Source organism: Acromyrmex echinatior, chromosome 6 (assembly GCF_024713525.1).
Source record: "Acromyrmex echinatior isolate Ae372 chromosome 6, ASM2471352v2, whole genome shotgun sequence".
NCBI lineage: Eukaryota > Metazoa > Arthropoda > Insecta > Hymenoptera > Formicidae > Acromyrmex > Acromyrmex echinatior.
In genome coordinates, this window is record NC_141857.1 from 2,636,782 (window position 1) to 2,662,672 (window position 25,891).

The 25,891-nt window shown below is 29.4% G+C and overlaps 3 protein-coding genes across 4 annotated transcripts; 1 reads left to right on the top strand and 2 right to left on the bottom strand.

The window, feature by feature from the left end:
* The first annotated feature begins 59 nt into the window (after positions 1 to 59).
* Positions 60 to 5,881, top strand: Rep (Rab escort protein). Its single transcript, XM_011054882.2, has 11 exons — positions 60 to 519; positions 623 to 689; positions 1,188 to 1,385; positions 1,470 to 1,653; positions 1,729 to 1,966; positions 2,076 to 2,298; positions 2,382 to 2,588; positions 2,681 to 2,805; positions 2,887 to 3,047; positions 3,167 to 3,337; positions 3,570 to 5,881. The coding sequence occupies exons 1-11, from the start codon at positions 471 to 473 to the stop codon at positions 3,741 to 3,743; spliced, it is 1,797 nt and encodes a 598-aa protein (XP_011053184.1). The 5' UTR covers positions 60 to 470; the 3' UTR covers positions 3,744 to 5,881.
* Positions 5,882 to 6,824: 943 nt separating this feature from the next.
* LOC147909267 (uncharacterized) lies at positions 6,825 to 9,266 on the bottom strand. Its single transcript, XM_087407283.1, has 2 exons — positions 9,050 to 9,266; positions 6,825 to 8,419 (listed from the first exon to the last, which is right to left on the bottom strand). Exon 2 carries the CDS (start codon positions 8,356 to 8,358, stop codon positions 7,285 to 7,287), a length of 1,074 nt encoding a protein of 357 aa, XP_087263409.1. The 5' UTR covers positions 8,359 to 8,419; positions 9,050 to 9,266; the 3' UTR covers positions 6,825 to 7,284.
* Positions 9,267 to 10,195: 929 nt separating this feature from the next.
* On the bottom strand, positions 10,196 to 24,020 carry LOC105145386 (gamma-aminobutyric acid receptor subunit alpha-1). 2 transcript variants are annotated; one of them, XM_087407282.1, is made up of 11 exons: positions 23,899 to 24,020; positions 18,516 to 18,751; positions 16,913 to 16,980; positions 16,182 to 16,402; positions 15,623 to 15,705; positions 14,070 to 14,269; positions 13,891 to 13,978; positions 13,514 to 13,674; positions 12,310 to 12,489; positions 11,291 to 11,439; positions 10,196 to 10,920 (listed from the first exon to the last, which is right to left on the bottom strand). In XM_087407282.1, the coding sequence occupies exons 1-11, from the start codon at positions 23,919 to 23,921 to the stop codon at positions 10,695 to 10,697; spliced, it is 1,635 nt and encodes a 544-aa protein (XP_087263408.1). In that variant the 5' UTR covers positions 23,922 to 24,020; the 3' UTR covers positions 10,196 to 10,694. The 2 variants fall into 2 exon arrangements, with proteins under 2 accessions (XP_087263408.1, XP_087263407.1); XM_087407281.1 differs by lacking the exon at positions 23,899 to 24,020 and having other exon boundaries at positions 18,516 to 18,795.
* Between the last annotated feature and the right edge of the window lie 1,871 nt (positions 24,021 to 25,891).

The window sequence follows — 25,891 nt, forward strand, 5'->3', positions numbered from 1 at the left end:
AGTCCTCTTTCTAGGGATTCTAACTGTCACTGGACATTCTCATATGTTTTGCGTCCTGCTCCGCGAGGAGGCAGCGCGACGCTCGTGATGAACGAGACTGAGCGAGACATCCGGATTAACGATCTTATTCTCCTTTTCTTTTTCTCTCATTGCATATATCCGCTCTGATCCGCTCGCCCCTTTGACTTCTTTAGTACCGTTCGTTCTGTCCAGTTCTATCAAATTCCGGCAAAAAAGGGTTTGAGTAGGGCCCGTGCGCGAGGAGTTGTGAGTGTGGGTCGCGTGCGGGGCGGGGCAGATTTTTTTACGCGAATTTCGTCGGTGTCGATCGTCAAGGAAAATGAATTGATCGGTTCGCGTCCGATATATCGTAGATTTATAATTTATTCGCCGATATCCTCGCACCAATTGTCACATCCGTGTAATCCGATCAGCTCCGAAGGTAGGCAACCATCGAGGGAGAGACAACCATGGAGGACGATCTGCCGACCGAATACGATGTGATCGTCGTAGGAACAGGTATTGATTCTTATCATGACGGGCGAAATGGTTGCGCGTCGCGTTCATAAGCAGAAACTAAAACTTTTTCACCGGTAATTCTCGCTGTCATGATTTCCGACAGGTATGACCGAGTCCATTGTCGCCGCGGCGGCAAGCAGGATCGGCAAGAGGGTTCTACATCTGGACAGGTAACAACCAGGTGTTTGGAGTATCTTTTCCTTTCTGCATTTGTCACCTGCTAATCATATGTACAGTTTAAAATATGTTTGATATATAAGCTTATGAAGACAATCATCAATATTTAATATTTTTCTTATTTATTTTTAATATTTATGTTAGTATTTATATTTAATATTAGTATTTATTATTTTATTAAATCTTTGAAAGAATTGCCAGAATTGTATAAAATAATTTTGATATGCTGTCAATGTGTTTATTATTAAATATAATTATTTCTAAATAATCTTAATAGTGCCAGAATTATACAAAAGATAATCTCTCTTGCTTAATCATTAGAAGAAAAGTAAGAAAATAAAGAAATATTTTGATTAAATTTTTATCGTGCATTTTTGTTGAAAGATAAAACGATTTCTTTTATCTTTCCTGATTTGATATGATAAACTGTTTGTAATCAAGATAATATTCATGCATATTATTATTATTAATTAAAATTTTTATTTGTTTAGCAACGAATATTATGGAGGACTGTGGGCTACATTTAATTTTGATGGTTTACAAAAATGGATAGAAGATTTAAAAACGGTTAGATTTGATAGGAGTACTAGGAATACAAATGTCGATTTGAAAACGAACGAAAAATTTTTGAATGCTAGTAACCAATATTTCATAGTCGAGAACATTGAAGAAATCTGGTATATTTCCAAGTAAGAAATGATCTGCATAAATTGACCGTTTAACAATTTTAGATAATATTCTTGTGTATTCTGACTAGTTCTCTTTTTATGCAGTGATGCAGACCTGCCTGATGTATCTTCAAAAGATACCCAGACTGAGGGTTCTGGAGATAGTGCCCTCGAGGGTGCGGAAAAGACTGATCAGGACAAGGCTGATAAAAAGGAAAATGTGAAACAATGGAGCATAGACCGTATCAAGAAGGAATACAGAAGATTTAATATCGATCTGGCGCCTAAAGTAAGATTGTATATAGTCACTTATTTATAGACACATTATTCTTAATGTACATGTAGTATGTGATTCTTATTGCAGCTATTATTCGCTCGTGGTGAATTAGTAGAACTGTTGATTTCCAGCAACATTGCACGTTATGCCGAATTTCGTGCGGTCTCTAGAGTTGCTACTTTTATGGACGGTAAACTTACGCAAGTCCCTTGCTCCCGTGCCGATGTATTCGCTAACAAAACGGTTAGCGTAATCGAGAAAAGAATGTTGATGCAGCTTTTGACATCTTGCATGGAACAAGGCGCCGATAGTCCAGAATTTGATGGTGCGTGTCGCATGCAAATGTATCGGATAAGGATACATTTTCTTATTTATTTTTTCTTATTTATTTAATTTTTTATTAATAATAATAATGTATTCCTTTTATTTTTTAGGTTTCCGTGATAAAACGTTCTTGGAATATCTTAATACGAAAAATCTTACGCCTATAGTACAGCATTATGTTATGCAAGCTATTGCAATGGCAACGGATAGAACGTCATGTAGAGACGGTGTTAATCGTACGAAGCATTTTCTCAATAGTCTTGGACGTTATGGAAATACGCCTTTCTTATGGCCTATGTATGGAAGCGGAGAACTGCCTCAATGTTTCTGCAGGTGCATTCCTAAAAACACAAAACTCCGAAATTTTTTCTATATTTTATGTCTAAAACTAACATTTTCCAACTGATATTTTTTAGATTATGTGCAGTCTTTGGTGGAATTTATTGCTTAAAAAGACAATTAGACGGTGTAGTAGTTAACGAGAGTAAATGCAAGGCCATTATCAGTGGAAAACAGAGATTGACTTTGGAGCATTTAGTCGTAGGGCAAGGACACTTGCCACCAGAAATCGTAGCCTCTGAGGCAGAAAATCAAATTTCGCGCGGAATTTTCATTACTGACAGGTATTTTCTTCATCCAGATTTTATACAATTTAAAAGATATGTATATGCGTACAGTATATTTTATCAGACATATTATTTTTCGTTATTTATAGGTCAATTATGCAAGGTGAGAAAGAAAGTTTAACTCTTTTGTATTATCCGCCGGAAAAACCAGATCAAGAAGCCGTTACTCTAATTGAATTGGGACCATCTACTAATGCTTGCCCTCAAGGCTTATGTATGTATGACATCAATAGAAATATAATATATTTCAGAATTGATTTGATTTATGTCCATATCGTACTTTTTTTTTCTTTAGTCATAGTTCATATGACATGCAAATGTACTAAGAATGCAAAGGAGGATCTAGCATATGTTGTGAATAAGTTCCTCAGAGCAGAACCGCTTGATCCCAATGCTGTGCGTAGTTCTTCTGATTCTCATACTCAAACAGTTTCTCCTGATAAACGACATCTTCAGGTAAAGTGTCTTTATAAAAATTGTTAATATAAAATTAAATCTCTTATAAGAGGTAAAATATAAAAAATCAGAATCGTGAGCAAAAGCAAATATTCTTTTTTATTGAATAATTACATTAGGATGATCGACAAGAGAAAGAAGAATCTGAGTATCCATTACCCCAAGTATTATGGTCTTTATATTTGAATTTACCTGGAAGCGACAATAGACTAAGTGTTTTTGCGCCAAGTAATATACACTTATGTTCTGGACCGGATCTTGAACTTGATTTTGACTTTGCTGTGAATCAGGTATATAATATGAGATTATATTAATAATTATATATATAAAATATAATTTAAAAAATTATTGTTCTAAATATTTTGTAGTTTTATATTATTTTTGAGATAAATATATTTACTACAAAATGGTATCAGTTTTAAAACTAATTTTGGAAAATGATAAATGAAATACTTTGATAAATGGTACTTTTTAAAATTGCACTGTACATAACTCTTTAGAATTTTTATTTTTTGCTTCCAGGCTAAGAACATTTTCAAGTCTATGTATCCAGATGAGGACTTTTTGCCACGCGCGCCTGATCCAGAGGAAATTGTTCTGGAAGGTGATGAAGCACCAGGCCCAAAATTCGAGGGTGGTGATATTGTAGAGGGTGAGGAGAAGCAAGATGTCGAAAAGGCCGAAAAAGAAGAATGAACAACTATCATATAATGATAGTATAATGCTTTTGCATCTCTATTGTCGAAAAGCAGATAAGGCTTTTGCGCCTTTAGTGTCTTTTATCTTCATCGTTATTGCATTTCCTTATAAATATATTCGAAAAAAAAGAAAAAAAACGAGCATGAGATACAGATTGCGAGACAGTAGTAACGAGAAGCTTTATGGCATTAACATTATTTTTTAATTGTTCGTACACTTTTACACATTGCTTTTTGTCCCTTCAGAATATTTTCGTTGTTGAATCGCTTATTTCTGATTCATCTCTCACCTATACAAATGCAGTGCTTTCGCATTTCACATTTTACTAATAAAAGTGAGCTTTGGCAAAGAAGACACAGACTCGTTAGAAGAGCACAAGTGCGTTTACAATGGTGAAAAGTTTATGAAATTATATCACTGGATTGATATATTGCGATTCACACGTTATATATATAATATATATGTATTTTTTATTTAATAATTTTTTGTGTATAATTAAACAGCGAGAAGAAAATGCAGATGCATATTGAAATTCATTCTAGATAGACGTAGCGCTCGTAATCACTAGACTCAGAACATACCTTATACACAGTATATTATCAGCAAAGATAAGAATGGGAAGATATGTGGCGTCACGCTTTGATACTTTAGTAGATATTGACAGCATTGCATACCGTAATTTACATATAAAGTATTGTATGTGCACGAGCCATTAGTCATTTAGATAGACATCGTGACATATTGGAATTGATAGTTTGTATTACACGCATTATACATAAATGGATATTCTATCTTTAATGCGTCATGATATATCTGTAATAAACATGAGAAACAAACATAACTCGATTTAAGTGAATAATTTGACGTAAAGTGAATGTTTTGACGTAATTGTCTTTAGTGGTTTGGAATAATTTTATCGGTGATTTTATTGTATTGTATTCATATTTATCAAATGAAAAGAAAGGCATCAGTTATTTTAGCGAATTTTGACGCGATTGTATTCATCTGATTTGTTTCCGGTTTAAACAACAAAATTTTAGTATCTTTATTTTCAAACATAAATCTTTCAATTTATCGCTCACACATTCCATAATTTATGTTTACGAAGAAATAATATCTTATTCACTTGTTCAAGGCTGATAACATTTCCTTTTTCATTTTAATATTTATCGTCTCGGATAATGTATAAGATAATTATTTTAAGATATACATGTTTTATAATTGTTTTATATTTTACAGATATTTGTGTAATTTTTTTTTCTTTCATTATTGTATATTTATAAAAGACCGGAAAAAATTGATTTGGATTTACAATATGATTATTTATTAATTTTTTTAGATATAAAATTCGTATATACTTTTATATTTGTATTAGAACATAACTTCATAAAGATAGAATGAATGAATTTGTTATCCTTTTATTTCATATTTTTAATAAAATTGAACAAATATATACATACATATATCCAGCATTCATAATATAATTCAATAATATAATATCAAAGATTAATCATACAGTTCAAAATTAAAGATTTTTATAGTTTTCAACAGATTTAATTTTAACTTACAATTTCTTTACATTTGAGAAATTACTTATTTATATTAGCATTTATTTAAATATTATACTACTATATTTAGCATTTTTAAGTATTGTAGCATCCTTTATCAAAGTTGTGTATTATTTTCATTAATATATATTTACTTTTATTTATATACATTTTTTATACGGCATATAAAAAATAAAATTATGATAAATTATATAACCTGTTGTCGATTATATATTATATATATATATATATATATATAATTGTAATAAACTTAATATTATTTTTATTTATTTCAATACATAAAATTGCTGGCAGTACATTCTTAACGCCACATGTCCTACAATATAAATTGCAGTCAACATTTAAAAATATAAGAGTGCACATAAAATTTACTACATATGTAATTATCTTGTAATCCAATTTAATTCAGTATCAATGAGTGTTTCTATCCATTAAAATATTCCCACATAAAATTCTCCGAGAAACGTCCTAGGGACATTTTTAGGACATCGCTTGAAAAACTGTGTTGTGGATTTTTTTAAATTAAAGATTAAAGAAAATAAATAAATACATTATGATAAAAAAAAATTATATATAATTGTATTTCTTATAAGTGTAATTTATAAAAATTATTATTTATTAATATATACATATTATCAATTTAAAATTATGAGAGCTTAAAAAATAAAATTAACTTTTTGTTATCGGAAATTGTACTAATATACTTCGACAAACAAAATGTAAATGCAAAGAAAATATTTAAGTTTCTTGCCGTTTACGTTTTGTTTATATATCTGCTGAGATATAAAACTACCCAGAAAGCAAGTGTTTAAAATCGGATTATAAAACGTCTTTTGCGTCACAAGATTTGCGACGTCTTTATGTCACAATTTTAGACTTTATATTGTCTGGGTAAAATTATTGTTTCAAGATTGCTCACTATAGATTTGTTCAAAATCTCGGCAATTTAGATTATATCCTACATCAGACCTATAGCTCTATGCACATCGACTGATTTTGCCTATCATAATCCCTACTCCTTTTCATAGCTTTTAAATATGGAGACATAAAATGATAGAGTTTATGAATATTAGTTGTAAATCATACAGGCCACGTAAGGCTATAGGACTTGAAATATAAAACTCGAAATGCCGATCGGTATGATCGAAATGTGCAAGTAAATCCCATTGGTCTAAACGCTATGAAACAAAAGGAGAAAAATACACAGAGAAAATATTTTCTTAGAGTTTACCCTGAAAATATGACAGTCGTGGGACAACATTGTATTTCCAAGACAACATTTTAATGTAAATCTTCATTCATTAATAAAATTATCTCCTTTATTCATATAATACTACTTCATTCATATAACACTACTAATAAAGTATAAAATAAGTTCGATTAATTTTACTGAAGTGTACAGTAAAAATGTTTAAAATATGTATTGTACCACAATTACCATATTTTCGGAGTAAATTTTGAAACAAAATTCTCTCCGTGTAGGGATGACGGTAGGCAAAATCGAAATGTGCAACTTGGTTCCAAGCCTATTCTACATCTTGGAAAATTTAGTCAATGTAAAAGAAATTGTAATTTGAATACAAACTTTAATTTCCTAGCAAACGAGAATTAAAATAGATCGAAATTTTTTTATATCCGAATGCGTATTTTAAATAGCGAATACTTTTTTTGAATTCAATTAGATTCAATTGGATGCAATTGGATTGAAAAACTATATTTTCTACTCAAAATTTTGAATTGAACAATATTCACATTGCATAGTAGAAAAAGCTAACATTATTTTTGAAAGGCATAAATATGCTCCATGCAATTCCTATAAATGAATAAAAATATTCATTTGAATTGAAAAACATTCATTTTAACATGCGTGAATCAATATTTCTGAAAATCTGAATCCATTTCAATTAATTTCAATCCATTCTCGTTTACTGGATTGATAACAGTAAATATTATTAATATATGCTTAAAATTTAATATTTAGTCTTGCGTTTTAGTTGAGATCCACAGAATTCTATCTCTGCCTTGGTAACAATTTTGCAAATTTGCATTTTAATATCTGCTTGGACTTCGTTAGGTAAATTCAACACAGTCTGTGCCATGCTCTCAAAAAATAATTCAATACTATTCTTGTTAGATTTGGATATTGTTTTACTACTAGTATGTAAATTTGTATCATATTTATTACAATTTTTATCATTATTAATATTACTACTATTCTTATTATTACTACTATTATTATTACTATTATTACTATTACTACTATTAGTGTTATTATTGTTATTACAATTACTTTTTGCTGTGACTTTTACGTTTGACTTTTCAGTTTTCACAATTTTAATAATTTTACTTTCATCGGTTATTGGTACAATATTTACGGTTTCATTTTTATTACTGACGTTAATGGTTTTACTGTTGACGGCTGTTGTGTTAATAGTCTTATTGTTGGCAACTACTGTTGTGTTAATGGTCTTACTGTTAATATCGCTATTAAAAATGTCTTTATTTTGCAAAACATTGTTGTCATTGCTAATTGGTGATTTGATATTTTTTATCTTGTCAGATTCATCTAAAGGTGTAACACGTGTAACGCGTGCAATGGTTACTTTTTCTTTCAGTGAACTTGGGAGAATAACACGATTTGATGGTAAAGTAGCCATATTCATTATTGGCAATCCAAATTTATGTCTTAACATAGATGAAGTAACAGGTTGTAAAGGTTTCGGTCGAATCGGGCGAAAACGATCCTTCTTCAAAGTTGTCTTCATATCCATGGAATAACTTTGCTTTGGCGAGGCTGAGATTTGTGAATTGTTGCTGTATCTACCTCTACCTCTACCTCTACCTCTACCTCTGCCTCTGCCTTTACTTCTACCTTTAAACTTCGTTGGCAAAATGGTAACATCAGCATGTTCTTCTATTGAGGGAACTTCCACAAAGTTGATATTTAAATTTTCAGGCTTGAAATTTTGTTCAGATTCCATCTCAATTTTGACAATGCTTTGATCGATTTCCTTATATGTTTGAGAGCATGTTGTTTTATCCATTTTTCGATTAACAAAAATCGAATTTCTTTAAAATCTTCTGAGTTTATATTATTCATTAATTCTGCAACAAAAAATATTCTATAAAACACTATATATCACTTAATATTTTTGTGTGTTAAAAAATTTCAGATTATTTCTCAAGTAATTATAATTATGATCTTTTGCAGTTCTATGTAGAGCTAAACATTTGCTCTCTTTTATTTCGTTCTTCAAATATCTAAGTTAATACACGACATTATAAGCAAATTATATTTTTAAATTTCCATACAAATTTTTTCAGAGTATTCTTAATTCATTAAAATTTCAATTAAATTGAAAATAAAATAATCCTCACTCATTTGTGAAAAACTAATTTAGAAAAAATTAAAAACAACCATATTTTTATCATAACATTCCTAAAAAGGATAGAAAAAAAAAGAAATAACTTTTTTTTTATTTTTTTCATGTATAACTTATTGGTAAAAAGAAACAAACATCTTTGCACATATCCTCTACACACATTTGAAATTTAAGAATGTGTGATAAATTTTTTCTTGTTTATACGCATATAATATTTTTTAAATGAAAATATTTTATGCATGCTAAAGGCATAGAAGAATATTAATTGTGATTAAAACTTAGCTATTATATATTTAAATGCGTGAGACTCCTGTTGTGTCAATTCTTAAATTTATATCACATTTGCACGTACGGAGTATCATGTTGAATCACAGCCAACTACCATGTTGTAACCGGTGTAATTATGAAAATGACACAGGAAAAACGCGTTGTACTCGCATAGCAAAACCAAGTTCGCATTAGAAAAAAAAACGATGAATTTATGTTAGTTTCAAATCGCGTCAACTTCGATTTTTCTAAGAGATCAATTCATTCGTAGAACAGTACCGTAATATCGAAATTAGAAAGCAACTTTTTCCACAACAATTGACGCAATAGATTCCGCGTTAACGGAAATAATAGTAAGGCTATCGGTAGCGTTGAACGGTGATTGAATGGATCGAACACGATTGGTTTTCGCCCAGCAAATTAGCCGTGGGCATTACATGCCTGAGACGTGACAATTCGTTGATGCTGAACACGTCGAATGAAATTTGTTGGATCGTCAGATCTAAAAGTAAGAGCCAATCGTTTTAGCTGCTCGACGAATTGTATTGTGGCTCAATGGAAGATGACAAAGCGTATTCGATGTTATTTTCTTGTCCGTTATGGAAGATGGCAAAGCGTATTCGACATTATTTTTTTGTCCGTTGTAAGTTACTTTGAAGATGGCAAGCTTCTGGATAAATTTACGTTGTTTTCACAATGGAATAATTAAAGATCATTGAAAAATTAATATTTTGATTGATATAAATATCTGAATAAGCTTATATCGCACTGTTAAATCGATATTTTATTACGTATATATATTTATTATACACACACACGACACACACACACACACACACACACACACACACACACACACACAATTATCGTGCAGATTTATTATTATGCAATAAATATACATGTTTACTAACACTATCTCTATCACTAACTCTAATATAATAATATATATATTTTATATACATATATTACATATTAGATAAATATTATATATATATATATATATATATATATGTGTGTATATACATGTAATATATATGTATATGTAACATAAAATATGTTATATATCTACAAATGTAATAAAGTAATAAAATTAATATTACAAGCTAATCCTAAATTTTGGCGCAATTTACATATATATCTAAATATTAAATAAATAAATATAAGTATTAAATTTATTTTACAATAGCTCATGCTCATAATCTTCTTTTTATTTTATTGATTTTTCAATACATTCGCTAAGTTTTGTTTTAATTTGCTTATTTCTAAATTCATTAATTTAAGAAATTTATTCCTTAATAAATTCATATAATAATTTGACTAAGACTGTTAATCAAAAGACTTTTATTTATGATAAAGAGAAAGAGGAGAAAGAAAAATCGGAAACTGCTTTGAAAATTGCCTAACATTCGTACACACTTTCATTGTGACAGTTAAATAAAAAATTTATGAAAAAAATAAATTTTTTATTTGTCTCAATTTTTCTCATTTTTCTATTCGAATAAGATATTGACATATATAGAGCATTTCGCAAACACATATTCAACTACGAGAACTTTATAGAATTATGTACAAATGATTTTAAGTAAAAAAAAATTATGACAATATGCATACATTTAATTAATAACTTAATTTAAAATAAATTTAATAACTCAATTTCGAATAAAAGTGCATCTCTCTTGTTTCCCTCCATCGTAATATAGTGATATTTGTCGTTTTTATTAATATTTTCATTAATGGGAGATAGGCGTTATCGATCCGATTGGCGGATCCTGCCACTTAAATTCCTCTTGATAGGTGACATAAACTACCCAGTAGCAGACATTGAGTAGACCGAAAGACGCAGGAAAGACTATTCGCGCTACCCTGTCGATGTAAGATACGCTATTTATGTATCTCTTTGACATACGATTGCCGCGTTTTCGATAGTTGCTAGCCACTTCCCGTTGCCGGCGACGCCTGTAATTTTAGATATTAATTATAGTATCTCTTTCGCACAATACAAATGTAATTATTAATAAAAGAAGTAACAAAAAAGAAATAAATAAACAGAAAATACTTATAAGATAAATATGTAGAAAATCGTGGGAAAAAATGTTTTATATATAATTATATAAAATTATATATAATTATATATAATTTTATATAATTGTACATAAAATTTTATACAACTTATATATACAACTTTATATATAAAATTATATATAATTTTATATGTAAAGAAGATAGAACTATATTAATTAAAATCTATTAATTAGGATAAAAATTGAACAGAGACATATTGTAGTGCGATATCGCGTATTTATAAAATTTTTCTTAATTCATATACCTGAAAGCTTCATCTCCCGCTAAGCAATAAAGAAACTGCCTCCATATCGGTAAAATAAGTTCAGTTTGCGTCTGCCTCTCCATCGTTGACGGTTTCGAAGAAACGGCGACCGTGATGGAATGACAGGAGTCTCGTTCGTATGTGACGTCCTGCTAAAAACGAAATTGAATTAGCAACGATGCTATTGATATTTCATAAAATAATTCTAAGAGAAATTGTCAGAGAAATTGTTTATTTATAAGAAAATAAAAATTAGGCATTTTTTATTAGTTTCTGATAAAAAAAATCAAATATTTTAATACATTTATATTTATGATATACATATGTCGAATAATTTATTTTATATATATATATATATATATATATATATATATATATAGCAGATAAAACTGTATTAGATGTATATAAAAAAATTAAAAAATAATGAAATATTTATAGATTTTTAATATTGTATTCGAAAGTAACACACAAAAAATTTGGCAGCGATTTAGAACTCGTATTAAAAATTATTTCAGTAAGAAGTAGAAGTTTTTAAAAAATAATTAATATAAAGTTTGAAAATTTTCATTTAAATTGTAAAAATTGTGTTGTTAAATATTGATCTCTCTCTTATTCCATATATATAACATATGTATACACAGGGTGTACCTACTTATGTATAATAAAAAAGTAGCAAGTTATTTTAATTTTTATTAATATTAAGATTTTGTGATTAGGCTTTCATTCCGCCATCCTCTCAATTCCAGCCATTTTTTTGTAGTTAGATTATACATCTGATACATCTTAATCCTTGCACTTTAATAATTTATAAATTAATCTTCTGTAAATTTATCTGTTTTTATCGGAAGGCTAGAATACACACAATGTAACAGTCTAGAAATATCTGAAGAACGTTCTATATTTAAAAAAATCTTTTAGATTCTCTTCAATATCAAGATATTGATATTAATATTATGTTTTTGATATTGTTTGAGTGGCCTTATAAATTGCAGTAATCTTTATTGAAATCTCGAACTAACATTGTATAGTGCGGATATGAGAGAACCACGCTTTCTAGTACTCGTATCGATAATTTCTGGATGAACTGCCTGAGGGCTGCAAGAAATCATCGAATGAAATGTATCCTCGAATTCCTCGTTAGTGATCCCTTTCCATTCTTCCCATTCATCATCGTCCAATGGAATCTCACCGCTACCAACCTGAAAATTGTTCAAAATTAGATTGATACTATTGACTCAAATTATATCTGTGCATATTTTTAATTAAAGTTGTAAAAATAATTTTAAATATATATTATTTGAATAATTTTCCACAAAGTAATTTGTTTTAAACATATTGAACTATAACATTGTCTTAAACACATTGTGTAAACATATGAAGGTCCTTACTAGCCGCGAGCCTTCGATCTCGCGTAGCAACAACAAATAATATTAAAGTGAGTGTAAAAAGTGTTCGTACATAAAAGAATAATTTTTTTAAAAAACTTTATTTTTAAAAAGTAAATATTATCCAGCGAGAAATGAATCATCAAATTGATGTCAAATCGATATCGATACGATGACTTCGACACCAATTTGATATCGATTCGACGTCTAATTTGACGATTATTTCTTGCTGAATAATTAACAATTTATTTATAAAGAATAATGTAGACTGTATGTCTATTTCTTAAATTATATATATCAAAAAAGTGTATTAATTATAGAAAATATATCATCTAAAAAATAAGCGAAAATGATTAAAAATTGTATTCGGAAATATAAAAACCGGTAGCGATAATTTTATTACACTGATGATGTCCTGATGTAAAAAGGTCGAAACGTTCATATGTATTTATAAGTGTTATTCCAATAAACATATAAATATTGTATAACACAAGCAACAAGCTTAACTCCTTAGCCTTTTTACGTTTTGATAAAAATTGTTTGGATGCTCAAAAAATATTCGTATAGTCGAGAAATTTAGCTTCTAAAATCAGGAATACATGCAAAGTTCGTTCGTTTATGTTAAAACAGAATGTATTCATTATATAAAATTGCTAATTAATGTTTATTTTCTACAAATAAGACTTTTTTTATAAAAAATTTTTTTGCACAAATACATTTTTGCATTCACTGTATTTTTGCATTCACTGTATCACCGGCTTCATACGTTGTTTTACTCGTACACTAGTTCAGCCACAGAAAACAGACCTAAAGTATCGTGATTACGTAAAATTATCACCTTCGTGAAGTAATGAACGCCGGCGAACTCCAAGAGAGTGGCGATGCAGTAACCGAAACTCATCAGTAGAAACCAATCCAGAGCGGTAGCGTATCTGACTTTCGGCAAATCCGTTCTGGAATCGAGGCTTATCGTCGATAACGTCAAGACGGTGGTGATACCTGGAAAATTTATAATACAGTATTATCCACATAGGACTGGATTTTCTGTTTAAGTACACATAGTGCCTAGAACTTATGAGATTTTCAACGCTTGTAAAGAGAAGAGAAAATGATAAAGGCACTAAACAAGTATAGAATGTTCTTTATGATAACAATTGTTTATATTTAAAAAATAAATTACAAGTATAAAAACAATAAAAATGTGATTGTAAGTACCTAAACCCACTCGATCGCTCGTCGCTTCACGATGGATCCAAAAGGATACCCAACTCAGCACGACTATTAAAACGCACGGCACATAAACCTGTTGATGTAAGAAAGTCTCTTTGTTATTTTGCACAAAAAAGACATTTATTTATTATTTGCAATAAGCACTACGATTTATGAACGCTTACTTGTATGAGAAAGTATCCGGTGTGGCGTTGCAAGTTAAAAGATACTTGCAGTACCGAGAACTCGCCCTCGCGACGAAAAAATGTGAGATTCCTGTACGGCGAACCCATTAAATCGAATTGTGACAGTGCCATTCCGGGAATGAAATTCACCGACAAACCTTCCTGCCATTCGTAGACCAGCTGTCCCGATGTATACGCATCTAACAAGAGAGACGTAACAATATCATATAACATGAAATAAAATAAAAAGAAATAAAATAATTATTTAACAAAATACTAGAAGCATTTCAGAGAAATATTGAAGATGTATCTACTTCAATGACATCCTATAATAATTATTTATTTCCTCTTTAATTGAATTATTTATATCCGAAGGATATTCTATTCTAAATTCTATGAACATTCAATAGATAATTTAATAATTAATTAATTATTCAAGATGTATTTTTCTTTTTCTTATATTTATCTCTCGATTAATATCAATTCTAAATATTTAGGAATTTGTCGACAACTACAAAAAAATAGCTTAGTTGAATTAACTGAAATTCTGGAAAATAAACGATCCAGAATTTTTGTTAAATCTATTAAATTTTTTATTAAATGTTGGTTATTTCAACTAGAATTTGAATAAATTTAATCAGGATTCTGTGATTCTTGTAAATTTAATTAGAATTCTGAATTGTTTATTTTCCACCAGAATTCTAATTAATTCAACCAAACATTTTTTTCTATGTAGATATATGCCGCATTCTGCAAATGGCTAATCTTAAATCATACATTTTGATTCGAGGAGACTTCTCGTCACTAGTGCATGCTTATGACAATAAATTTTAATATTTCGCTGCATCATAGGCCATGATGCCAGCTGTTATGATAGAAAACGGAGTTGCTGTGTACCGTAAAGCCGAAACGTAAAGGAATATCGAATTTATTGCGATCATAACTTCGACATGGACGATTGCGAACACTCGCCGAAGAATAATATTGGTGGACATTATGCATGTGAGGAACAGCATAACGTGGCGTGCGAGGGCGTATAAATGAAATATTATTTGTTCTGGTTTTCTTATGAATTACGTCTCTGTTGGCTTGAGTCTCAATTTATGTGCAATAAGAAACATTGTATTTCTAAATAATCTCTAGAAATAATCCAAATACTGCATTTCCAAATAATCTTGCAATAAAAGAGCGATAAAGAGCTGCGACTCATTAAATTAATAATGATCGAAAAGAAGATGGAATACAGATTTTATATCACATCGTAAAAACAAAAGTATGGTACGACTATACTCAAGTCAATAAGGGCAACATAAAACAAAAAATTGTGAAAATCAAAGTTATAAAAATTCATGTAATTTCTTGTTTTGCGAAGTAAAAAAAATTACATAATATAATTTTGTTTTAATATATCAACTCTTTAATTTAATTTTACAATTAAAACATTTTCTTCACGTATTTTTCTTATTTCAAAAATTAATTTTTTTATATTGTGATACTTAGCTTTCTAAGATATAATATTACTATGTAATTATATTTAAAAAATTGATACATACAGCTTCCCATTATTAATGGGCAAAACTGTCGATCCATAGGGAAATTCCTTAGTTCCATGGGACATTTAGCCTTAATAGTGAGCCTGCATTAAAAAAGAATCATGAATGAAAATAGATTATGATATCAAATATTTATATCTAATTTTTCTACTTAGTTTTACATTATCTTTCAATTATTTTATAAATAAAACTGTGATATTAATATTGTACGTCTAAAATTCTATCATTTTATATTTAATTCCATTTTATATTACATTATTTTCCTTTTATGTCGTATACAGATTGGTTCTCAAAAATTTACATCTATTGTATAATAATTATATACTTTGTAAGAGCAGCAGTGCTAATATTTCCACATGATATTTCGTGATAGAATATATATTTCAAAGCACAGAATTAAACTTCTTCAGCCGTCGATCGCTCATATGTTTCTTTCATGAATGTCTATACAACACTGACGTTTGTAAAAGAAGTCCGAGAATACATATCTCGTATAGATATCGGATTCGAAATCGGATTCGATTTGCCACACAGTGCGTAAATTCACGCGCGAACAAACCTCATGGAGTACAATATATCGCCGTCCTGGGAGATCCTTAGCAATTTGTTCGGCACAGTGATCGTGTGCACGTAACTATGCTTGCCATTGTAGAAATATGTATCGGGACGCCAAATCCTTTCGAGCATTTTGATGCTGAGGCTGAGGGACTTGATCGGGCCCAGGAAGCTTAGACGTGAGTCACGCCACGATTGCCGAAAATAGCAGTCCATCGAATAATCCTGATGGAAGAATTTTTAAGACTGCATCAAGTCAGATTTTAAACAGATTTAAAAGTAAATAAGGCAAAAATTAATTAAAGCTGTCTATTATTAACAATTAAGCAATAGCATTCTCACTAGTAAACGATCGATTAAAAGTTATTGCTACATATAGTTCAAGTTTGATTCTAAATATAAATATATCATATATTTCTGATATTACATTAGGCTTAAATTTCTTTCGAGCACTTTTTATATCAATTTTTCGATAACATAAAATTGTTAAAATAATAAGATCAATTAGAGCGATTATTATTTTTGCAATAAATGGCCGATTTGTAATACAATGATTAGAAATTGATGTAGATATTTAAAATACTTTATGACATCGCATACACACACACACGCGCGCGCGCGCGCGCGCGCGCACGCACACATAGATAAAAAAAAGAGAAGAAACAAAAAGGAAGGAAAAAAGAAAAAATACATTTGCTGATGCATTTTCCTTTATTGAGAAATTTCGAATCTTACCATATCAAGCTCAGATACTGGACCCATACTTCTAATTAGAATATTGGTTTTGACCACTGTAGGCACGCCTGAAAAAATGCGAAAAATTGCTTAAATAAGTTTTATCAATTGTTATTATGCCAGAAAAAGTTTACAATATTCAGTTTTAACAAATTACAAAGGATACCAAAATGGCGGCAATTATAAGTCGATGATCGGATTTGTTCGGATAATTAGAATATATATGTACTTATCATTTTTAAATTTAATTTTAAAATTAAAAATTTAATTTTAATATGCAACAAACCGTTGCAATTAATTTGGCACTATAACCTGGGGCTCTATTTAGTTATCGATAATTAAGCGGTTAGACTACCGTGTACAATGTTTCTCAGTTCTTCGGAATTCAATTATATTCAATATTATTTTCCGTTGATGTTGCGATTAGTGCAGGTGTAGGACATAATGCATGAAGTAGTTTCAGTATTGTAGAGTATCTAACCGCAGCGTAATATAGCTTGTATTTATAAAATTAATATCGATATTAAATGCATACATACGCTTATTACGTTTGTATGTAATTTACGTTGTATCTGATGTTCTAATGTCATTTATAAAAATTAATCTTTTTCAAATCAATCATTAAATATTACTTTTAATACATACGATTGTGTCATTCGTTTTATACGCATTTCTTTTCTTTGAAATATTACGAACATTTGACAAAATAATGGTCTTTATATATCTTTTCCTTTCTGTTTCGTGAATTTGATGCTTGTGATAAACTTATTGTTAGATATATTTGTGAATATATGAACGTTTAAAATAAGTAATTTAATATTTTAAACTTGAAATAAGTAATTAATATTTGAATATAGCATGTTTTTTTATGAGTACACTTTAAACAACAAAAAAACAGTTTTGCACAGACCTCATCTTGTTTTTACTTTTCATTTCTAGTGGGAACATTGTGAAACACGGTAGTAAAAAGATGAAAATTTATGCATTGACAAAAGAATAAATTGAAAATATAATTAAATACAATGGATTTTTGAAACGTGCATATCTACAATATAAAAAAACTATAAAAATACGCATGTAAATTTGTAAAGAAGAAATTTTGCTTATTCTCTTGCATGATGTAATATAGTTTTTAGAAAGAAAAACTTTCCACGGATACGATATCATCTAATCTATTTATATTTTTTATGACTTTCAGAAATTCATTAAATCGTAATTATGTTAATAAAAACATTTGTTTTTATACTAAGAGAAAAATTGTTGGGTATTTGTAATTATATATTATTATATGATTATTATGATTATTATTGCTATAATATTAGTAATAATAATTATACGGATATAATTCTAACAGATATATATAATTAGCAATCTAAAATGACCATAATTATAGTTATAAAAATAATAAAATTATCACAAAAATGATTCAGATTACTACAATTTTCTAGTAATTTTTGTCAACTATATATATTTGTTTCTAAAACTGTACATATAGTTATTTTTAATAATATTAGCAGTTATAATCATAATTATAATAATATGTAATTATAGTTACAAATACCAACAATTTTTATTTCAGTGCACTAATCCTTATTTTTCTTACCTTTACCATGCGTGGGCAACTGACTGTTTTCATAATTCATTAATAGATTTTCAAGAACCATTGTGATATTTTTTGAGACAACATCGTTCAGCGTAGCTCGCGGCATCCTGTTACCGATCGTCAACGTCGACTCCAACGATTCTGATGACGACGGTATTGCGATGTCCGATGTCGTGTTGGTTTCGAATGCATAATAATGATACTTATCCATAGTGAGTGGCACGAGAATGACGAAACTATGTATATAACACAGAAGTATGTTCATTATTCCACTGACGATGGATTCCGTGCAATATTCTGTTTGTATAGAGATAATTATGTAGCGACAAGTTTCCTACAAAATTTGAAATTCGTATTTTCTAACGAAAGTTTATTCTAGAAAGTCTATTCTTCGGTCTAAAAGTAAATGGCTCATTGCGGAACAATTGTGTTCCTCGAATATCTTGCTAATTAATAATAAAATTACACTGGCAGTTTGATAATTAAATTAGTTAACAAATGAAGCGAATTCTCTGAGCTATTTAATGCGACAGTAGTAAAAAATTTTCTCGACTGTATGACAATCATTCGATACATCACACAAATTATTAATTAACTCAATGTAAATTATGTATAATCTAATCTTAATCAAAATCATTAAATTAAAAATTAAAATACATTTTATTACTGCTTTAATAATTGAATCTTTTAACTTAATTATTAATTGTATTGAAATCGCGAATAAATTAGAAATAATTTAAATGAAATAATAAGAAGATTTATAACAATATACTCTTTTTTGTGGTAACTAAAAATCAACAAATGGAAATACGATAACTTAAATAGATGCACAAATAGATTAAGAAGACATGATAAAAATTATAAATAGGACGTAATATATTTTATTAGATGTCGATGTCTGTCAAATTATATTTAACATTATGAATGGGTCCTAAATGTCGATAATTGAAATTCATTAAGTATTTAACGAACATGAGTGCACTTCATAGATGTGTGAATGGAATTGTTCACCGTAGATGTTCCATTTGATTTTAAAGTTGATATTCTGTCCTAGAGAGATGCATTTCAATCCGTATCGATCACTCACATTTTAAGCCTAAAGAGGACCTATAGTTAATACCACCAACAGATCCTGAGTTTCAAATTTTTATAACGCTTTCGTCGCAACGAGAGCAATCCTTTTGCATAATTAACAACGCATGCAATCCCTAACAGCACAGACCTCCATGGAACATTCTGAGGACGTCCAAAGGATGTCCGTATGTCCTTTCATTCTAAGGACATCCTCAGGGTATATCCCGGATAAAGTGTGTTATTAGGGATATCTAATTTAATATTTCTAATTTTTTAATTTTTTTACTAGCTGATGACGTGGAATTTATATTCATATTTATTTCTATTAATATATATAATATACATGTATTTTTTGCTTTTAAATTATATTTTTATAAAAAAGAAAAATATCTTGTATGCTGAAATAACATTAAATATATATTTATATATACCTATTTTTATATATAATTAAATGTTAATATTTTTAATGAAATTTAAAAACATTTTGTACAAACACGAGTAAAAGTCAATAAGGCGTTTCGAAAATATGCGCGCGGTATTCGAGGCTTTTCTTCTCGAGCGGTATAACGTGACATAATAATGACGTTAACGCTACAAAGATGTTACAAGGAGTTATCTAGGACATGCTGCGTTCTCTCTCAGCTCTTATGCCCACATTCCCTGTCGCCCTTCCGACATAGCCACCGCGAAATAGCATCGTCTGCGTGCCAGAACTTTGTTTCGGCGCAAGGACCGGACTATATCCGCTATCGATAAACCGCGGCTCGCGACACACGCGAGAGGATATTCGTCCACTAATCATAAGTGTAATGAGATCTTGTTGCTCTCGCGATATCTTTCGAAATCTTCCGCAAATTATATAAAATATTTTTAAAATTCGCGTGTCAGTTTCATGAAAAAGCATAATAATCGATTAATGCATGTAATCAGAAATTAATAATATCCTGAATATACGTTCGAATATTTTTCAACAAGATTCATTATATATGAGAGCTTGACACATTAACTTTTAATTTCCGAATTTTAGCTCCCTATGCAGAACGACAGGTGATGATATATTTAACGTCCAATGACTTTTCAAAATTATATTGACGTCTAACGTTATATTAACTCGCCGCATTAATTTTAATTTTTGCTGTGAAATTCGAAACACGATAAGTAATGTAATAAAGTTGCAAAAGAGAGGAGTAAACGACGAGCACGTTTGGAGTTCGGTTTAAGGCATAAAGCGAGGCCGGTATCATGATGGGAAGGAAAAGTGGAGGAGAGTGCCTCTTGTCACTCGCCGATTCAGCAGCATTCATCCGTGGTTCATGAGGGTTCCCTTCACTGTTTCGGAAGAACGTTGCGCCCCGTTACATCACAATCTTGTGAGATCGTATGCGCATTTTGCATCCGATTTTCGGGCCGTTTGAAGCAATCTTTAAGTGAGCCGTATAAAGTTTCGAGTGATAGGGCAAAATGTGTTTCGTTCATCGACTATGAAGGACATATTATCGGTATTTTTTTGTGAAAAATCATTTTTATACATAGAAAGAAATATTGATATAATAAAGTAATTAATAAGTAAAAAAATAATCATTAATTTTAAGTAATCAACCCAGAGATGAGAGTAAGCTACCAATTCAACTTATAATTTGTAAATAATTAATATAAAATAAAAAAATTTGTAAGACTATTTCTGTAAGCAATCGCGAATTATACAATTTTTAAAATTTAATTAATACAATTAATTAATACATTTTCATTTTAATACATTTGATACATTTAATTCATTTAATTAATAAATTTTTGTATTTCAAAGTAAGATTACAAACATTTGTTATAATTTATAAAAAATAAATCTTTGACATTGATTTATAATGTTTTTGTTTTATAATGTTATAAAATATATGGCCCAAATGGCAAGATTTTTTTTTTTCTTTAACGTTATGTTGATATATAAACTTTATTACTTGCAAAGAATTTTAATTGCATTTTTTTATTGTTATCGCTTTATGCGCAACGCGAATTGAATCATTGGCACGGATGAATTTGCTCAACAGAAATTTGGGGGAATCAGCTCACCTGAAATGCATTTCACACTTCATTTGCAGCTCATTATTTGTGTTCTATTAATTTAAAAACTAAGTATAAATGATTATTGTGACAATCAACGACAATCGATCAATTTTGTTTTCAAGTCAAATCTCTCTTTGTAGAACACGCAGCGCATTCATAGAATTCAGAACATAGTCAACTGATATTATTTGATGTTAATAATGTCAAATTTCCGAAACATTTTAATAAATGCCTTCCATTTTTTTTTGGTAAAAATGCATAGTGTAAATGTATAAAGCGTCACTGTACAAAAAGAGACAAATTTGAAACAAATTTGAAAGACATATATCTATTCATATATCTATTCATTATAGATTGATTATTATAAATTGAACGTCGTTATTTCTATTTGAAAATAAACTTTCATTTTGTCACACCTCTAATTATTTGCTAAGGACAAAAATCTTACCATTTATTGCAAAATCATTTTTAAGGTCGTTATTATTTGACGAAGTTGACGCGAAGGCAATTAAATTATGCGAAACAAGACGATCCCTAAATGCTTTTGACATTTATATATGCATGAATAATAACTCGTTAGATGTGCTCGATTAAATTCAAAGAGTAATTATGTCTGTTTTGATAAATGCTTTGAAATCTATTCTTAAAATATTCAGAGGCTTTTACAAGATGCGCTATCTACGCATAGGTATACGAATAATTGCTTGAGGTGCACCTTTGGGTTTTATGCGTCAAAAGCGGCTTTGATATGCGATTGAAATTTTCATTATTTCAAGATGGTATGCAAAGCGCTCACGAACGCACATAAAACAAAAGTTGTATTAAATAATGCCGACCTGAATAACAATGAATGATATTACAGCTTTCTACACAGGATGGAAAATGCACAACATTATTGTAAGTTATTTGAATTTCTAAAATGAAACAAATGTAATAAAAAAGTTTATCAAAATTCAGACAATTGCAATTTAACGATAAAATCAAGCATTGTAAATATTTTTTAACAATGTAATTACAGTTACCTCTGAGTATAAATTAAACGTCTCATTTATTTGCATTTGATGTAATTATAATTATCTATGAATGCAAAATAAATGCTTTATTTATTCATATTCAATTATATGATATTTAATATTTCTTTATTTAATTACAAATTGCATTATAGTTGATAGCTAGTCTATCTATCAATTGTGCTAAAGAATTGCATGATAATACAATTGATAGACGATAGTACAATTGATAGATAAAAATATTTGGAGTAAATTTTGAATGCTTATTTATAAAAAAATAGGTAACATATAAATTAAGAGAAGGGACATGATCTTAATAATGTCGCAATAACTAAATTAATAAATAAGATTGAGAAATAAAATTCTTAGACATATAGACCCGTATTCAGAACGCGCTTTTAAAAGTTAAAAACGCACTTTTATCTCTGAAATTCTATAATATGCGTGACGTAAAATATAGTACGTTAGCGCGTTCTGAATATGGGTCTAAATATCTTACTTCTTTGTCACTACATACAGGTAGATTTTCATACTATGAAAATCTATTTTATAATCGAAAAAGAATTAATTAATTATTAGCATCGTATTAGATTGTATTGGTTTCCTTCACGAATTTCCTTACAAGTAATCAATTTATATTATTTATATTAAAATATATAATATAACGTACAATGCACTTCAACATATAAATATTTCCAAGGGAGATCAACTATGCCAAAAAAGAAGATATGATAAAAAAGTAATTATTATGAAGATGTTTTAAAGAAATTGTTTTACTTGATAGAGTTACATTTTAATAAAAACAATAAAAATTTTTTTTAATTTCGCGGACTTGTTTACAATTTTAATTAAACTTAACACGTTGAAGTTAAACAACGTTCATTTATTTTAATATTATAATAAATTTAATATGGTATTGAACATAATAAAACATACAGTAAAAAAACAAAGTGTTTTATTATAATATTAGGTGTTGGAATTAATTCGTAGCGTTTTTAATGAAAGAATGTTATTTATTTCACATGAGCATTAAAAAATACATTAATGAAAGTACTTCCCATCACTTGTAAAACGCTACGAATTAATTCCAACACCTAATACATTGTTAAAATAAATACCATATTATTATATATAAGATATTCAAATAAACGTAAAATGTGTGGTGATCGAAATGTTTTGTTACTCCGCGATAATTTTTCGTTACGGCGTGGCGACCAATTAACAATTATTTTACTCACAGCAGCAGCTTGCTCGATGTCATTCTCTCGGTGTGATCCGCTTCGCTAAAATTTCAAAAGTACGGTCGTTGAATCGATGTCCGATGAGTTTAGCACTCGCCACGAGGTGCGACAGACCATTGCGGCGCCCGCGTGGATGTTCCTACCGCGAACCCCCCTAAGACGCGGACTTACAAGCGTCGCGACGCGCAAGTCCCGAAATCACGCCGCAGTACATTATTTGCAATTAATCCTTTAACGCGCCACGCGTGTCCGTGTGGTTATCGCGCGACAAACTTGCGGTCTAAATAATTTATGTTTCTAATTAAGATCTTCTAATTAAGTCTACTAATGAATTCTTCTACTCTCGTATGGTTTGTATATGATAATATAAAAGATAATTTCACGAAAATATGAAAGATAATTTCAAAACTCATAATAAACGGAAAAGTTTTGTACGATTTATCAGCTTAATCGTAATATTAAGAAAGATAAAGCTGAGGATCTTAATACTAAAAGCTGAAAACTTTTGAATTTTAATCGATTGGTAGGTGAAGAATTTTACACATTGGATTTCAGGCAGTCAAGCAGAAATTTAATTCCTTATCTAAATGGATGTTCTATCTTTCAAATTCTGTCTTTCAAATTCTAATATTTCGAATTAGAAAAGCGCTATTTTGTAAATGCATAAAATTTTTCTCTAATTATTACTAAGTTCTTAAAACATTTGTAATATAAAGAGAGAGCTAAATCGTATTTGACTTCGGAACGGTTTAGATTATATTTGCAATCAACGAGATTTTGTACGTGATTTCTCTCGTCAAATTACACTAAACTTCTAGCGGTTACTAACTTTAAATTCGCGTTAATCAGCAGATTTCTAGATGTATGCTTCTGATCGCGTCGTGTTTCAATTAATTCGTTTAAACAAATCGATTTCGTTTACAATGCAAAATTTAACCCTTCTATTATTGTATGGGTACTCATGCCGAATTTTAAACAAAAATTTTTATATTTTGTGCGAACTTTATGAAAAACCTCGAATAGGAAAGAAGTTTTATACAGGCTTTATCTCACTTTCATTTTTACATTTTTTGCGGGAACCTTATAGAAACAAAATGGTGAAAAGATGAAAACTTATGCATTGATAAAAGGATTAAATGGACAAAAGTTTTGCCAACAAGCTAATTCAAATAGATCCTAAAAACAGATTATTATGTTAAGAAAATGTAATATTTAATAAAATGTAAAAAACGAATGTAATTATAATTTCAAAAATATGAAAAGAAAGAACATAAAGAACCACAGCACAAGATGTACTTAGTGATATTTAATTATTCTTGCATTACGAATTACAATAAAAACATTAAACGTTTCGGCCACAATCTGGCCATCTTCAGTAAAATTAATAATATTCTTAAGACGCAGAGTTACATCAAGTTGGAATAAAATTCAACCGACGTCGTGTGTTATAATTGTAAAAATCGTGTTTGCATCAATGCGACGCTGCTTCGTATAATAATGTTAGAACGTCAGAAGTCATGTAGTGAAAAGTGTAGAACGAGAATTTCCAGATTCTGTTTTACAGCAAAATAAATCGATGAATTACAAGTATACTCATTTCACAGATAGAAATTTGTCGTGACACTATAACAACACATAGTGTCACGACAAATTTCTATCTGTGAAATGAGTATACTTGTAATTCATCGATTTATTTTGCTGTAAAACAGAATCTGGAAATTCTCGTTCTACACTTTTCACTACATGACTTCTGACGTTCTAACATTATTATACGAAGCATTGATGCAAACACGATTTTTACAATTATAACACACGACGGTTGAATTTTATTCCAACTTGATGTAACTCTGCGTCTTAAGAATATTATTAATTTTACTGAAGATGGCCAGATTGTGGCCGAAACGTTTAATATTTTTATTGTAATTCGTAATGCAAGAATAATTAAATATCACTACATCTTGTGCTGTGGTTCTTTATGCTCTTTCTTTTC